Source organism: Lepus europaeus, chromosome 11, assembly GCF_033115175.1.
Source record: "Lepus europaeus isolate LE1 chromosome 11, mLepTim1.pri, whole genome shotgun sequence".
In the NCBI taxonomy this organism is placed as follows: Eukaryota; Metazoa; Chordata; class Mammalia; order Lagomorpha; family Leporidae; genus Lepus; species Lepus europaeus.
In genome coordinates, this window is record NC_084837.1 from 16914863 (window position 1) to 16933385 (window position 18523).

The 18523-nt window shown below is 42.5% G+C and overlaps 1 protein-coding gene across 1 annotated transcript in view; it reads right to left on the reverse strand.

Moving 5' to 3' along the window:
* OCA2 (OCA2 melanosomal transmembrane protein) overlaps window positions 1-7642 on the reverse strand; it is a 343821-nt gene extending 336179 nt beyond the window's left edge. Inside the window, exon 1 of the mRNA XM_062204569.1 lies at window positions 7404-7642. Coding sequence (XP_062060553.1) covers window positions 7404-7642 — 239 coding nt within the window. The remainder of the gene's footprint in view (window positions 1-7403) is intronic.
* Window positions 7643-18523: the final 10881 nt, after the last annotated feature.

Sequence of the window (18523 nt, forward strand, 5' to 3'; positions counted from 1 at the left end):
TTTGCTACATAAAAATTATGTGGGAGGATAATTTTGAAAGCCTTCTCAATGTCGTTTGCTCCCCAGCAATAAAGTCTTTTGCAGATTTTTCATTGTATTGACCCAAGGAAAGGAAGGGCAAATATCTTGTTAGAAGGAGGCATGTGTGAGCAGAGTTTGAGCACCCATCATATCAGTTTGTACGTAAGCGGTTAACTCTAGTTTTGATAATTGTCCCCTAGTGCCTGGATGAATGGAAGATGATTGTGAGGCCACTGGTAGTTACTCAGTCCCATCATATTTAAAACTACCTCTTTTTTTGCATGTGTTCAATTTTATATTCAATTCAAAGTCTAAGTTCCCAATCAGGACAAGCTCTCCCTTCCCAAGTAATGACACACAATTTCACCATAAACAGGAAAGGTTATGGCAGAGAAGCACATACCCACCTGCCCTCACTGCATGGTACTGCTTCCACCAGCCACTGGATCTATTGTGCAAACCTCCTCCACCTCTACCCCACATGTTGGTGCCTTACCTCTGTAACAAAGCCTCCAGTTTCACCTTCCTGGTACCTGTCAGGCACTTCAAGGAGTGCTGGCCCCTGAAAACAAGACAGGTGGGAGGTGGAGGTCCCCAGCATACCTGCCCCAATAGGAGACCACCCACCTGGACACCTGCTCTCCCTATAACAATGTTATCACACCTTCTAGGCGGGACAGAGCTACTGGCAATGCACCCTGTCAGCCAGCCCTGCAAAGCTACCATCCTGTAGTTATGTGTCTTCTTTAAATACTACCTGAAAATAGAAAAATGAGCAGTGACTTGTATGTTCTAAGCAAAACCCAATGTTACTGTATCCTAATGGGAGTAGAAAAACACTAACTTAGTAGTTAGATAACTTAGATAACTTAGTATCTCAGAATTATTATCTTTATGCAATTTTCATTCAAAAACAAGAGGAGGTGACAACAGGATGGCAGGGTAAGGACCTGTGAAGATTCTCTCCTCCACAAAAGCAACAAAAACACTGATACAATAGTCAAAACCAGTATTTCCAGAACTTCTGGAGTCAGCCACAAACTGTATCAATCCAAGGAGCACTTATTCAAGAGAGAGGATTAAACCTCAGGAAGAACATTTTCAAGTGCCCTGTGTCCATATCCCTTTGCCCTGGTCTGTGGCAGACTTGAAAACCTTGCAATGATGGGGAAAGCCAGCAGCCTCACAGCCATTAGGGGGAGCAGAAGTAGGTTGGCAGGAGCTCTTCCAAATCTCCAGTGCCAAGAAATTGTCACTGTTGGAGCTGTCTGGCAGCTCCTTAGAAAACCCCGTAATGGCTGTTGTCTGCTGTTGACCTGACTCAGAGCTCCTGCAGTGAACACCTTCTCCCTGGTGGCATTTTTCACGATCTGCAGTGATTGTTTAATATCACAGATTCCTGAGGCAGCAATATCAGTTGGGACTAACTAGAAACTGACCAAAACTAATCACTAAGTTGAAAGGCTGAGGAATGAGATGTCCATCAGCAACTTGGGAAAGTTCTAACATGTTCCTAGAAATCGAGCCTGTTACAGCTGTGCATGTACCCAAAAAGGGCAGAGAAGACCCTAAGCTGTCATTTCTGGGTGAACTTGAGACTCTGCACAAGCAAGAAATGGAGAATAAGACAAGATGCCTGGCTCAGTGTCAAAGCTCCTATCCTCCACAGGTACACTCAGCCCGCCTGGAAAAAGCAGAGACTTACTGGTCCCAGCCATTTAAGAATACTTCTGTCCTGTCAATGAGCCAACTGAACAGAGAATTCAGTGGCCACACAAAACAAAGAATATAGACTTTGTTGACTTCCCTGAACTAATTTTGTTAACAAACAGAAACAATGACAACAAAACTCTGGGAAGGAGGAAGAATCTGATTCCTAGAGTTCCCACATTATATTATGTTACATAGCCAATCGTGACAAATACATAGGAGACATGAGAAAAGGTGCATGGGAACCACCTCTCAGGAAAGCCAGACATTGGGCTCCCTAGAAACAACCCTTAAATCAACACTTTTAGAAACATTCAAAGAACAAACAGAAACCATTCCAAAGAATTAAATGGAAATATAATAATGATGTCTCACCAGAGAATAGAACGTATTTTAAAATAATAACAAATTATAGAGCTGTAAAATACAATAAATGAAATGAAAAATTCACCAGAGAAGCTCGACAGTAGATGTGTGCCAAATGAAAATCTGTCAGCTGAGAATTCCACCGCTAGCAAAAAGGTATTTTAGAAAGAACAGAGGGAGAAAACAGCAAAAAGGAAGTCTCCAAGCTCTAATTTGCCTAAAGAAAATAGAAGGAAAAAAATCAACCAGCAGCAGTTGTCTGAACCAACTGTGTAGGAGCCCTGGAAAACACTCAAAGTTTACAGCAATTAAGTGAAAGTCCATACAAGAAAAAAGCATAGTGAGAAAGTGTTGGGCTCTTTTAGTTGGCCTTACCTTACCTCTTTCCTGGAGAAGAGGCAGACTTGACCTTGAACAGGTGATGTCTCAGTTCCTGGGTCCAGAAAGAGCAGAGCAGATCTTAGTTTAAAGTAATTGTGTATGTGTGTCTTGAGTTGTCTGGGGGAAGCTTTGAAGGACAGATGCATGGTGAGAAGTGTTCATCTCTGGTTCACATTCCTTGGAGTGAAGCCAGAAAAAGAAGTTCATAAAAGGCACAAGGGGCACTACAATCTCATTGACACAGAAGCAAGAGGTGACAGATGGAGACACACTGCAGACCACCTCGGGCCAGAGTAGTCGAGATGAGAGTCTTTAGGAAATGAGCTATGTATACACAGTATTTTAAAAGTCACATCCAAGCCCATGAAAGACACATGCTCAAAAAGTCCTAAGACGAATTTAAACTTACACCTTAGGCTGATTCCTAGACTCCTGGGGGCAAAAATCTAACTAGATGGTAAAGGAGCACCCCAACACAGAGCCAGTCCTTAAAGATTAGTGGAGGTGGCTGTTCTCTTTTGCTCCTTGTTTTTGGTGTTTTACTTATTTGCTTCAGTTCCCAGCAGTCAAAGAATCTCTCAAAATTTTAGCCAAACATCAGTTAAGGGAACAGAGACTCAGTCATCACACACAGGGAATAGTCTTTCCAAAAGTAGTTTGGAAAAATTATTGTAACACTTTTTTAAGATTCACTTATTTATTTGAAAGAGAGAAGAGAGAAGGCACAGAGAGAGAAAGATCTTCCATCTGCTGCTTCACTCCCCAGATGACTGCAATGCCCAGGACTTAGCCAGGCCAAAGACAGGCATCAGGAGCTTTATCTGGATCTCCACATGGATGGCAGAGGCCCAAACACTTGGGCCATCTTCTGCTGCTTCTCCTAGGCCATTACCAGGGAGCTGAATCAGAAGTGGAGTAGCCAGGACCAGAACCAGAGCCCATATGGGATGCCAGGTCACAGGCAGCAACTTTATCAGCTATGCCAACAATACTGGCCCCGCATTCAACAATTTTTAAACAACAACAAAAAATAAATAAATAAATAAATAAATAACCCCAGCAAACTCTGAGGAAGCAGGAGAATCTGATTTCCAAAGTGACCACATTATAATAGCCAAAAGCCAAATTTTTAAACCAAAAACTAAATAAATAAACACATATACATACACACACATACACACACACAAAGCATACAAAAGAACAGAAAATTATGGCACATTCAAATAATCAGAGGAACAAAATAAATTTAGCAAGTGTACCACTGAGGAAGCCCAGACATCAAGTAAATTAGACAAAGATATAACAACTATTAAATAGACTCAAACAGTTATAGAGAACATGGACAAAGAACAAAGGAGATAAGGAAAATGGATTGCAAACAAAACAAGAATATCAAGGGATATAATTTATGAAGATGAAACAAAAAAATCATAGAGTTGAAAAGTGGAAGAACAGAAATGAAACAATGGTATGAGTAAAACGGCATGGTTTATACCATTTCAAACTAAATTGCTATCACTTTGTAACCCCAAATTCTCTGTGACACCTGCTGTAGGTTAGACACTGCTAGTGTTCCATATCTTACTGGAACTTTTTTTTTTTTTAAGATTTCAGGCTTTGGTACAGCTTATATAGTTAAAAATTTCCCATTTCTAGGCATTTACCTGAGGAAATTTGAATTTGTATTCACACAAAAACCTGTATGCAAATACATATAGTGGTTTTATTCATAACAGCCAAAACTTGAAAACTGAAGTATCCTTCAACAGGAGAGTGGATGATATATCCAAGTGTGATATAATCATACAACTCCAATCTGCAAGTAAAAAGAACATACAACTGGCATGCTAAGTGGAGCAAAACTCAACTAGTTCCATTGATGTAACACACTTGAATAGGCAAAGAATAAGAACAGAATATAGATCAGTTTTCACCTGATGGTGGGGAATGGCGGAGACTGAAAGAAATTGTGCAGGGTTATTTCACATGTTCTACATCTTTGCTGTACTGACAACTGCATGATTTTAGGCATTTTTCAAAACTGATAGATCTATACATCATGTTTGCTAAAATTATGCCTGAATTAAAAGTATATAAAATAATAGCTTTCAGCAATATTCAACAACATTAACAACATTGATGGAATTGTTAACCACACATTGTTACTCAAAAGAACCACAAAATGAAATTATATATTATGATCACAGCTAGATAGAAACATGTATTGTATATGGAAAAAAAGAGAAAGGAATATGAATCAACACAATTAGTAATAATTGTGAATTAGTAATAATTATGTTAGGATCATTTTTCCCATAAATTTCCAAATTTTCAACAATATATTTATTTTCATGTGGTAATAACAAAATACAGAAACCAATTCATGACAGATGTAAGAGCTGTCTTATAATAATTTATCTTAATTACTTTCAATATACTCTCTCAAGCGTGCTTTCCCATCCAACCCACAGTCAAATATCTTATTGCTAAATGAAAAACTGAAGGTAATTAGCTAATTTTGAAATGGAAAATATTAAAGTCAGTTAATTCCTGATTTGTGGAAACAACAGAAAATAAATTTCATTTTCCACTGATGAGAAATAAATCTTCCTACCTACACAATATTGACTAAGGGAAAAAAATGTGATTTGAGTTTGTCAATCTGACACCCAAATATATTTAAATATATCTATTAGTTCTTGTACATAATTTTAAGATAAGAAAGTGACATTAATTCAAACTTTTCTGAGACTTCAGATTCAAAATCATATGGTATTTAATTAGGGAAAGAGAATGAGAGAGCGAGTAGAGAAACAGAGGAAGACTTTGTGCCATAACAAAATACTTTAGATTGGATAACAGGAAAAGGACAGAAATGAGTCTCTTCCAGTTCCAGAGCCTGAGACCTCCAAGACCAAGGCACTAGCACCTGATACCTGGGAAGGGCTTCTCACTGTGCCTTCACATGGCAGAAGGTACAAACGCTGGGTCTTACGCAGTGGAAAGCTGAAGGGCAAAAAGACTACTCGCTAGCTACGCCAGCCTTTTTATAACGTTGCTGTTACCATTCATGAGGGCTTCATCCTCACGACTTAATCACTTCCTGAGATACCATCCCATAATAATATTTCATTGGAATTTAAACTCCAGCATGAATGTGAAAGGGACACAAAGCTCCTACTTTCAGTTCTTTGAGGGACACATCCAGAAGTGAAATTGCAGAATCAAAAGGCACAATAGTCCTCCCCTTATCCACAGTTTCACTTTCCACAATTTCAGTTGCTTTAGTCAACAATAGTCCAGAAATATTAAATGGAAAATTCCTGAAATAAAGAATTCATAAGGTTTTTTTAAAGATTTATTTTGTTTGTTTGAAAGAGTTATAGAGAAAAGCAGAGCTAGAGAGAGAGGTCTTCCATCTGCTGGTTCACTCCCCAAATGACCACAATGGCCAGAGCTGAGCTGACCTGAAACCAGGAACCAGGAGCTTCTTCGGGTGTCCCATGCAGGTGCAGGGCCCAAGCACTTGGGCCATCTTCTATTGCATTCTCAGGCCATGGCAGGGAGCTGGATCAGAAGTGGAGCAGCCAGGACTCAAATTGGCACCCATATGGGATGCCGGCTCTGCAGGCCAGAACTTTAACCCACTGGGCCATTTTTTAAAATAAATAAGGAGGCTGGTGCCGCGGCTCACTAAGCTAATCCTCTGCCTTACAGCGCCAGCACACCGGGTTCTAGTCCCAGTCAGGGCACCGGATTCTGTCCTGGTTGCCCCTCTTCCAGGCCAGCTCTCTGCTGTGGCCAGGGAGTGCAGTGGAGGATGGCCCAAGTGCTTGGGCCCTGCACCCCATGGGCAGACCAGGAGAAGCACCTGGCTCTTGCCTTCGGATCAGCGCGGTGCGCCGGCCGCAGCACACCAGCCGCAGCGGCCATTGGAGGATGAAGCAATGGCAAAGGAAGACCTTTCTCTCTGTCTCTCTCACTGTCCACTCTGCCTGTCAAAAATTAAAAAAATAAAATAAAAATAAATAAATAAAATAAATAAATAAGGAAAGAAAGAAAGAACTATAGGCATCATCATAGAGAAATCTCCAAAACATCTTGGGCAAAAAGAGCAATTCAAAATTTCACTGTTTGCATAAAGTGATACAGTAATGTGAACTAAGCCAGAGCACATTCTTGGGTAATCCCTCCCAGGGAGATGGTAGGGTATAGGTCCCAGCAAGGGAAGGACCTATGCTACACTGGCATGCATTCTGGGATGCTTTTTTTTTTTTTTTAATGACAGTGAGACATTCAATGCTGCATGGATCAGGATTCTGATACCTTCAGCAGAAATTATCACCTATACAGATGAGAGTACCCACATCTTCAGAGTAAGCAACGTGTCCCAACACAGGCACAGACAATCCTTCAGAGGATGCTTTGTCATTATAATGACGTGTATGAACTGCAAATGGTGAATTTGGTTTGTGGGCACTGACATATAAAATCTATCTATTGTCATTACATCAGCAAATATTTAAAGGTTTACCAAAATATTTTATATAAATCCAGATTTTTCTGACTTGAAAACCAGTATTCATTTACTTGTTGTATTTATAGAAATTAAATATGTTCTAGAAAATATATGCTTTCCAAGACCATACGATACTTTGAATATCTTAAATAGTATATTTAATGCCAAGTCTTCATGTCATAAATTCCTTTTTCTCCTTTACTTTTTTATATCTTTTGAAGCTAATTTCAACATATTTTTGGAGTATCTTTCTTTCAAAATAGGTTAAGAAAGTGATCAAATGCTAAAAAGATTTTAGTGAAATTTTTGGAAATACTTCATACAAAAAAATGTGGGAGAACTGTGCTCACAGGAACCCAGCATTTGTGAATTCCACATTTCTAACATAAAACTACTCTAAACTCACCTCTCCTCCATTAGGAATGAGCCAAAATCCCGGTGTGTGGGAGACCAACCGTCCTGCCCAGCAGCCCGACTGGGGTAGGAGCTGGAAGGGTCCAGCCTGTTGACCCCCTGCAGAGGTTTGTGGTTGCTGTGGGTGAGTCCTGTGGGTGCCAGCCCTGTAGGGCCTGCATAAGCTGGAGCAGATTTCTGATGCAGCTCCACCTCGAGCATGCTGGAGGCCAGCTTGTTCTCTAGATGCATAGTCTGCTGCCAGTCTTCTCTCCAGGGTTAGCCAGAAAGAAACCTCTGTTGACAAAAAGCACACCTTCAACATTCAGATCCATGAGCTTGATAAACCTCGTCACTTTGTAAAACACCCAGTCTCGGGTATTTGATTACAGTAATGGCAAACAGCCTAATACACCTCACTGGCAGGGGCTTGCCCTGATCCACATTAGCCAAACACTCTGTGTCCGCACTCCCTTCTTTCCTGGCTGAGATGCTGTGGTCCAGCAAACACCCTCCTCTTACTTGCCCTGACTCATTCTGCCAAACTTATCTGATCTATGAGTTTTCTGTTGTTGTATAACTGCACAACAAATTACTACAAAATGTGCAGCTTAATGACAACACATATTTATAGGATTCATTGAGCTGTGTGTTCACTGGAGGCTCAACTGGGAAAGAATCTGCTTCCAAGATCCCTCAGAGTAGGCAGAGCTCACTTCCTGGTTGCCAAAGGACTGAGGGTCACAGCTTCTCACTGGCCAGCAGCTAGGGGCCACCCTGAGCTCTCAGAGGCCATCTTCAGCTCCAATAGGCTCCCTGGAGCTACTTGCCATATGGGCTTCCCCAACACATTTGCTCACTTTATGAAGCAACAAGAATTCCTGGACGAGTGCACTGGCAAGGCAACATGTTCTCTAATGCAACATAACTTGGGGAGGGAAAGCCATTGCCTTTGCCACATTCTCCTGGCTGAAAGCCACTAATGAGTCCTGCTCACACTCGAATGGGGTGGATCACACCAAGGAGTGGAGGTCGTAGGTGCTCCCTGGAGTCTGTCTACCACCGCTGGCAAAGCCCCAACCCTGCTTTCCCACTCTGCGCCAACTCCTAAGCATCCGAACACGTCCACAGAAAGCCCTGTGTTCTGCAAGTAGGTGAACTTGACACCATGTGCAAGATTCCCAGGCGCACAGAGTCCAGCATACCCCTGCTCTCTACCACCTCCCCTTTCGAATCCCCATTCACTCGTTCTGCTTTTTTGTCTCAGCTGCTGACGTTGCCGCCTCATCTTTTCACTGATTGAATCAGCCAGCATTCAAGAGGGAATCGGGAGCTACTTTGAATACTTCATTACAGAAAGTGGCTACCTGGGAAGTGGAGGTGCTGAGATGCTAACCAGAAACTAGAGATTAGCAGCAGCAGGAAACCTCCACCACCGCGTGGCTGAGGAGCAGAGAAAGGTGATACGGAAACCGTAGTGGGCCTTTCCAGAAGGGGCTAGAGCCCCAAAAGGGATGCCTCGTGCAGAGTGGAATGGAGAGTACGACAGGCTTTCCCTCTTGTTCCTCCTCCAATCTCCCAGCAGATTCTCCTCCTGTTTGTCTGAACCCAGCAAGAAGCCCCCGACCTAGAAGCCTGAGCCGGAGTCAGACACAAAGACTCAGAACAGAGCAAGGGTGAGGAATGTGTGGGAGAGCAAGAAGCCCCAGGACTGACATGCTGATAAAACTAGAAGGGATGTGAACAAAATACCAGCATCTCAAGGACACGCCTGCTGCAGCATGGACAGCTACATAGCTGCTCACCTGCGCTCACCTGCGCTCACCTGCTCAGATTGCATTACTGCAATTCTCCTCTCCCTCCTGAATCATTCATGCCACCAGGAAAACATACTGCAATACTTGCCAGCACTAAGAAACACATCTCAGCACTTCTGCTCCCTGAAAGATAGGACAGACCCACTTTGTCCTATTCCTCCTGCAAGGGACAACTAAAAGCCTGACATTTCATATAAAACAACACAAGACTCTGAAAGGTGGAGAGAAAGCAGACTAATTAGGGATCCAAAGGAGCACACAGCAGTGTGGTCCCTGTGTTTTCCTTTTGCTTTATATAAGGCCAGACAGGGAGCTAAAGAAGTCAGCAATCTGCAAACACCAACAGGTACAGACAAAGCCCCAAGGAAGCCAGTTTTCTAGCCAAACGACCAGGAAGGGGCAGCCGCAAGACAGAAAATGTGTGGACAATAAGTATTTGACTGCAGCCAAACACTGCAGACCCACATCCACCCAGGACAGTATAGGCTGACTGAGCATAATCTAAAGGCTGTAATGAGGTGCTCCAGGCCTCTGCTCCCCACTGGGGTGGCATCAGAGAAGGGCACTTAAGCATTGCTCTCTGCTGGGTGCCAGAGAGTCCCACTTCTTTCCTACAGATCCTGCCCCTACCATGTGTCAGTAGAGACAAACACATGGGGAGCCTCACTTCAACAATAACAATATAGATGGGCTAAAAGTAAAAACATATAAAAAGATATACCATCCAAGCATTAATCCAAAGAAAGTAGGAGGGGTTATATTGATATAAGGTATAATAGAAGTCAAAGCAAAGTAGATCAGTGAAAAAGAGAGACTATATAACGAGAAAAGGGTCTATCTACCAAAAAGATATAGAAATTCTAAATGTGTATGTACCAAACAGAACTGCAAAATACAGGATGCAAAAACTAATAAAAATAAAAGGAAAAAGAGACATTTACAGTTTTATAGTTGAAAATGTCAATATTTTTCTCTCAGTAATTTATAAAACAACTAGACAAACAAGTCATACAGAATATGTTCTGTAGACACAATGGAATACTATTAGAAATCAATAACGGAAAGACCCAAGGAAATTAAAAACACTTTCTAAATAATCTAGGAGTCAAAGGGGAAATCTCACAGGAAATCAAAAATCACATTGAGTGAAAATGGAAATACAACACATCAAAATTCGTAGAGCACTGCTAAAGCGGTTATGAGGGGAGCATTTACAACACTAAGTGTTCATTTTATAAAGGAGGAGAAGTCTCAAAACAATAATCTCAGCACGCATCTCAAGAATTTAGAAAAAGAAGAGCAAAATAAAAAGGGACCAATTCCTTAAAAAATAAAAACTAGTACAACTCACCCACTATAAAATAGATAATGTGAATACCCCTTAACTTAATTAAATTGAATTTTTTTTTATTTTTTAAAAATAAATCTCTAGGCCCAGATGGTTTCACTGGAGAATTCTACCAAACATTTAAAGGATAATTAACATAGGTTCTATTAAATCTCTTCCAGTAATCAGAAAATGAAGTCTACACTTCCCAATTAATCTTATAAATCCATTACCCTAACACAAAAATTAGACATAAACAGTACAGGGGAAAAAACTACAGATCAATATCTCACATGAATGGGATGCAAAAATTATTAACACTACATTGGCAAAGAAAATCCAGCAATATGTGAAGGTACTTCAAAAAGCTTAAGAAAAATTGAATTAAAAGATAAGTCTATTTTGGTGCAGAAACTTTCTGAAATCCATGCATAGTTTTTTAATAATATGCATTTTTCACAAACTTTTTGAAGACTCCTCCTATGCATGGATTTCAAAAATGTTTGCACCAAAACTAACTCATCTTTTAAATTTATTTTCCATGAATTGTTTGAAGTGGCTTTATACAGAAAGATTTATATATTATGATTGAGCAGGGCTTTTTCCAGGGATACCAGTCTGGTTCAGTAGTCACAAATCAAGCAATGTTAAAATAGTTACCACATATTCAAGTAATTTCACTTCTAGGTGAATACCCAAGAAATACTAAGTCAAATATCTATACAAAAACATATGCATGGGGCTGGCGCCGTGGCTCACTTGGTTAATCCTCCACCTGCGGCACTGGCATCCCATATGGGCACCGGGTTCTAGTCCTGGTTGCTCCTCTTCCAGTCCAGCTCTCTGCTGTGGCCCGGGAAGGCAGTGGAGGATGGCCCAAGTGCTTGGGTCCCTGCACCCGCATGGGAGACCAGGAGGAAGCACCTGGCTCCTGGCTTCGGATCGGCGCAGCGCCGTCTGTGGTGGCCATTAGGAGAGTGAACCAACGGAAGGAAGACCTTTCTCTCTGTCTCTCTCTCTCACTGTCTAACTCTATCTGTCAAATAAAAACTTTAAAAAAATTTTTTAAAAATATGTGCATACATTAATAGAAGCATTTTTATAACACCTCAATAGTAGAAACAACTCAAATGTCCATTGTTAATTAATGGGTAAATAAAATGTTGGATACCCAATGTAATTTTATGTAACAATAAAAGGGAATGGTGCTGATATATACTGCAACATGAATGAACTTCAAAAACATATGAAGTGAAAGAAGCCAGTCACACTAGGCTGCATATCTCCTGACTCAATTTATATATGAAATCTTTAGAACAAGCGAATCTATAGAGACAGAAAGTAAATTAGCTGTTGCCTTGGGCTTGGGTAAGGGTCAGCTTTGGAAAGAAATGAGGAATGACTGCTAAGGTGTATGGGGTTTCATTGAGTAGGTCAAAGTTTCTAAAACTGATTGTGGTGATGACCTCACAACTCAATGACTAAAATAAAGCCATTGATGTGTACACTTTAGATGGACAAATTTTATGGCATGCTAATCTCAGTAAAGCTGCTAAAAACATCAGTGTAACATACCATATTAATTAACAGCCTAAACAAGAAAAATCTCACAGTCATACAATTCAAGCACAAACAGCATCTGACAAAATTCAACACTCATGCGTGTTTTTTGGGGGTGGAGGGAACTCTAAGAAAAAATAGAATGGAGTGGAGTGGGATTTCCTCAACTTAAAGAGCATCTACAAAAACCCTACAGCCAAGATCATATGCAATGCTGATAAATTTGAAAGTTTCCTCCTAAGATCAGGGTCAAAACAAGTATGTACTCCTCTCACCACTCCTACACAACACAGTACAAAAAGTTTTAGCCACTGTAATAAAAAGAAATAAAGGCATATAGGTCAGAAAGGAAAAAATAAAGCTGTTCCAATCCGCAGATGGTATTATTTTCTACATAAAACAATCTAAGGATTCTAAAGAGAAAAAAAAGAACGAATATGTGAGTTCAGAAAGGTCACAAGGTATAAGATAAATATTTAAAATTCTGTTTCTATATTCTAGCAATGAACACATCAACATAAAAGTTTTAAATAAAATTCAGCTTAAAGTTTCCCAAAAATAATTAAATATTTGGGTGAACATCTCATAAAACATGTACATGATACATATCCTGAAAGCTAACAACACTCATGAAAGACATCAAAGAATATCTGAATAAATGGAGAGAAACACTATACTCATAGATTAGAAGATTAAGTAAAGATATCAACTCTTCTAACTACAATGTAAATTAAAGATATGTTATCTTGGGGCCAGCACTGTGGCGCAGCGGGTTAACACCCTGGCCTGAAGCGCCAACATCCCATATGGGCGCCAGTTCTAGTCCCGGCTGCTCCTCTTCCGATCCAGCTCTCTGCTGTGGCCTGGGAAAGCAGTGGAGGATGTCCCAAGTCCTTGGGCCGCTGCACCCGTCTCTCTCTCTCTCTCTCTCTCTCTCTCCTCTCTCTGTGTAACTCTGACTTTAAAATAAATAAATAAAGCTTTAAAAAAAGATGATATCTCAAAAAATAAATACATAAAAGATATCAGTTCTTCCCAACTTGAAATATAGACATAATGGGGTTGCTATCAATATTCCAGCAAGATGTTTGTAGATACAAACAAGACTATTCTAAAATTTACATGCAAAAGACCTAGAATACTCAAAACAATTTGAGAAAATAATAAAATGGGATGAACCAATCCACCAACTGCAAGACTTACCCTGGCAGAGGGTGAGGTCTCTCACTTATGTGAGAGTGGCCATAAACCAAGAGAGCCACTCACTAGGACAGTCCTGACAAAAGGGAGAATTAGGACTGGGTGTGGCGGTCAGGTGACACACACTAAGAAAGTGAAACCAAAATGTATGAACACAGAAGAAATGTACCCCATAAGCATTCAGGGCACCAACAAGAGACTGACAGGAAGTCCCAAAGCAGCAGGGACTCAACCAACAAGGGGAAATCAACCAACAAGGGGAAAATGCCTGTGGGACTGCACCTTTATTAAGAAACATGTTATCCCTTAGGCTTTCCCGAGGGGGTGTGGATTTGCTAGTTTAAAGAGAACTGGGTTTGGGGTAAGTTGAAGAACAAGCAGACTATGTCACAAACACCCGCACATAGAAAAGTTTTAACTAGGTCCCAAGTGACAAAATACAAGCAGATTTTACACAACTTAGGATGGGCCTAAAAATGAATACTGACATAGAAACTATATTAAATAAATTGATGATGGCATAGATCAATGAAACAGAATAAAAGGTTCGCAAACAGACACCCCTCCATGTGCCCAGTTTATTTTGATGAAAGTACAAAAGCAATGCAGTCAAGAAAGATAATCTGTTCAACAGATGACACTGCAGGAACTGGACATTCATAGCCAAACAATAAAAAACAAAACCACCATCTTATACAACAGATCAAAATGGATCACAGACTTAGACATAAAACTATAAAACCTTAAAAAAGTAAACATAGGAAAAAAATTTCAGGACCCAGGTTTTACAGAGTCTTAAACTTACACTCAAAGCACAATCCATAGGAAAATTTATGAAGTGTACTTCACCAAAATTAAAAGTTTTTGCTGGGAAGACAGTTTACAGGTTTGGAGAAAATATTTGCCAATCACATATCTAGCAAGGGACAAATATTCCAAATAAAGAACTCTCAAAAGTCAATAGGTGGGCCAGAGCTCTGGCATAGCAGTCTAAGTCTCTGCTACAGTGCCGGCACCCCATACAGGTGCCAGTTCGAGTACTGGCTTCTCTTCTTCCAATCCAGCTCCCTGCTAATGGCCTGGGAAAGAAGCAGAGTACGACCCAGGTGTTTGGGCCCCTGCACCTGCGTGGGAGATCTGGAGGAAGCTCCTGGCTCCTGGCTTCAGATCAGCCCAGCTCCAGCCATTGTGGCTACTTGAGGAGTGAACCAGCAGAAGGAAGACCTTTCTCTCTGTAATTCTACCTCTCAAATAAATAAATAAATAATATTTTTTAAAAATCATTTTAAAAAAGATCATCTACTTAGAAAAAAGTCAATAGGAAGGAAGGGAGGGAGGAGGGAGGTAAAAAGGAAATGAAAAGAGAAAAAGGCGAGAAGGGGGAGGGGAGGAGGAAAAGAGGGAGAGAGAAACTGTCATAAAATGAGCAAAGAGGAGTTCCTTCACTGAAGAGGGTATACAGATGGTAAATAAGTACATGTGAAGATGTTTGACATCACGAACCATTAGGAAAATGCAAATGAAAATGACAATAAGAAATCACTGAGCACCTATGATAATGACTGACTGAAAACAAAGCACAAAATGCTGGCAAGGATGCAGACAGACTGGATCAGTCACACATGGCAGATGGGAATGCAAAAGGGAACAGTCACTCTGGAAAGCAGTTTAATAGTTTCTTACAAACTAAAATTGCAACTAACATACAACTCAGCAATTGCACTCTAGGACATTGATGAAACTTCCATCCACATGAAAATATATACATGAATGTGCATAGCCACTCTATCCAAAACTGAAAACCACCCAGAGGTTTGTCAATGGGTAAGCAGTTAAATACAGTGTGGCACACTCGTATTAGCAACAAATGGAGCCAACTATTAATACACACACCTGGGATGAATCCACAGAGTAGGAAAAAGCTAGTCCCAAAAGATCACATACTACATGACTCCCTGTGTAGAGCATTCTTGAAATGACAAAATTATAGAAACAGAACGAGTTAGTGGCTGTCTGGGGTTTCAGAAGGAATGCGGCTGAGACTACAAAAGAGCAAATGAGGAGGCTAGTGGTGCTAGGACTGCTCTGTATCTTGACTGTGTCAATGTCTACACTGTACTTCAGTTTTGTAAAATGTTACTATTGAAAGAAACTGGACAAAGGGCTACGATTTCCTCCAACTGCATGTGAATCTACAATTACCTCAACACAGTAAGTTTAACCTCCCTGTCTTCACAGAGTACTTGGGCCACTGCCCAATCTCTCTCCTCTCCTTTATAGCACAACTTCTCAAGATTGTTGTGTTTTTCCTCTATTCTTTCTTGAACTCAGTCAAGCTTTTGTTTCTGCACCTTGGTGACCAACAATCTCGTCAGGGTCACCAGTAACCTCCAGGTTCTGTCCATGTTCCCCATGGACCCTCAGTGCCCTTCCATTAGCTACCAGGACCCCCTACAAATTTCAATCCACTTCTAGCTTCTCTCCCACCTGATGATTCTCCCAGCGAGACTATAGAGGCACGTCCAATAAGAACACATTTTAGAGTTCTGCTGTTACACTGTGTATAGAGCAAAGGGTTTCTGACTTCCTGCAATTCAAGGATCTTTTTTAATATTTCTTTTTTATTTATTTGAAAGACAAAGGTACAGAGAAAGAGAGGTCTTCCATCCACTGGTTCATTCCCCAAATGGCCACAACAGCCAGGGCTGGGCCAGGCCAAAGCCAGGAGCCAGGAGGTTCTTCCAGGTCTCCCACATGGGTACAGGGGCCTGAGCACTTGGGTCATCTTCTGCTATTTTCCCAGTCATGTTAGCAGAGAGCTGTATTCGAAGTGGAACAGCTGGGACTATGTGGGTCTATATGGGACTATATGAGTCTATATGGGATGCCAGCATTGCAGGTGGCAGCTTTACCCACTATGCCACAATGCCAACCCAAATCCCAGGATCTTTCCACCCCCTTTTCCCAGCCTCCATCCAAAGTCTTTCCCCCCTAGGGGATCCCACTTAGCTTGGGGCTTTGAGCACTAGACCCACTCTGAGCTCAGTCTTCTGCATACACAGCTTAGTCTGCCCTGACTCAGCATTGCCTGCACCTCTGCTCTCCTTTGTTCTGCTTCCTACTGCCTTGGAGGCACTGAGGTCTCTGCTCACCTAGAGCTTCCTCTCATTCTTGTATTCCCATCCAGCACTTTGAAACACGTCCTAGACCTTCTGTTTGCACCTGTGCATCCCTTTGCACACAAGTGGCTGGAGCACCCCAGTCCCATAGTCCTTTTTCTGAGGGCTCTCCAGGATTACACCAGCCCATGGCCCCTCTACCCCAACTCGAGCCCAGTCCTCTGTTGGGGGGAGATTATGGGGGAAAATCACCATCATCCCAGTCCATGGCTGTGCTTCCTTTGGCCCCACAGTCTCAGCCTGGCTTTGCCCCACTGAGGCAAAGTTCTGAGATAGTGTAGCAGCCCCCACACCACCTCTCCATGCTGCCGCCCAATTGTACCCATGTCCCTTCTTTTGAGCAAGACGACTCACATCAAAATAGCCAAGTAGTTGACAAATTTTAGAAAAAAACAATAGATGGAGGGCTTTTTTTTTTGAAGAAAGCAATAGATGGTTCAGACTCAGTGAGATCTTCTCATCTTCCCATGAGACGCTAAGTCATCCCTGTTAGCCGCTCCGTTACCCACCCTGTTCCAGCTCTGCTTTCTTCCCCACCAGCCTTGTAGCAGTGCCTCACCTCCTGTGGCAGTCACTCTATCTTTCCTGACACCCACTGATGCACAGCCATTGCCTGGTCTGGGTATGTGGCTGGTGATCAGAAACCCTGTTCCAGGCCATCTAGTCAACCCAGATGCTCCTTCCACAGACACACCCGGGATGCATTGGAGGGGCTTTTGGGGGACAGCCTGGGTGTGACGGTAGCCAGAGGCCAAGGCACAGTGCACCAGGACACTGAGCACGGCCCTGACACTGCCCCTGCTGGGGAGCAGAGAGATTCTGACTGGGCCCTTGTCCCACTTGGTCCAGCACCCAGGTGGCTACTCTGACCCAAGGGAGCAACCATCAGGTATGGAAAGGGAGGATCAAGGATCCCTGGGAAGTGCACTCCCAGATGCTTAAGCCAGGCCTGGACACCCCAAGTCCTTCCCAGGGATTAGACATCTCACATCTTTCCTAGGGCCTAGGTGCCCCAGCTTGTCCTGACAGCTTGGACACATCCATAGAGACTTGGCTGGGGTTTTCTGGGCATGGTGGGGTTCCCTGGCATCTTTGGGGAAGAACACAGGTCCAGTGCCAATGAACAGGGGTGGCATGAGGAACGAGAAGCAGGAGACAGGTGAAGGGTTCTGAGATCCTGTCCTCCATGTCTCCGGTCCAGCAAGACCTCACCAATATGATCTTCCCCCTGGTGCCCCACATGTTTGCCCCAATATCCTACTGCCCTGGGGATTTGGAGCCTTCCAGCCCCACCCCCATACACAAATGCCAAATACACAGACTGAACCATGGAGTGCAAGGCCAGCGTGTTTGTTTTACAGTAGCAACAGCACACATCATGTGGAAATAGTTCCTTCATACATTTTAAGAACACTTTGCTTCAAGTTCTTTAAATCATTTGACATAAAAATGAAAACTTTGGGCCGGCGCCGTGGCTTAACAGGCTAATCCTCCACCTTGCGGCGCCGGCACACTGGGTTCTAGTCCCGGTTGGGGTGCCGGATTCTATCCCGGTTGCCCCTCTTCCAGTCTAGCTCTCTGCTGTGGCCAGGGAAGGCAGTGGAGGATGGCCCAAGTGCTTGGGCCCTGCACCTGCATGGGAGACCAGGAGAAGCACCTGGCTCCTGGCTTCGGATCAGCGAGATGCGCCGGCCGCAGCGGCCATTGGAGGGTGAACCAACGGCAAAAAGGAAGACCTTTCTCTTGTCTCTCTCTCTCTCACTATCCACTCTGCCTGTCAGAAAAAAAAAAAAAAAAATGAAAACTTTGTTGTTGGAAATCCCTCTGCAGTCCTCTCTCCTTGGAGACAAACGTCTAAAGTCCTAAAACACCCCAGTTGTGGAATGTTCCTCTCCACGTACAGCATTGATCAGTCCCAAAGCTTCCCCCGGTGGAGAACTCCATTGGCAGGCCTGTGCCCAGAGGGGCGTGGCTGTCTCCGTGGGTGGGTGGAGTCTGCTGGGGGGCGTGGCTGTGCCCAGAGGGGCATGGCTGTCTCCGTGGGTGGGTG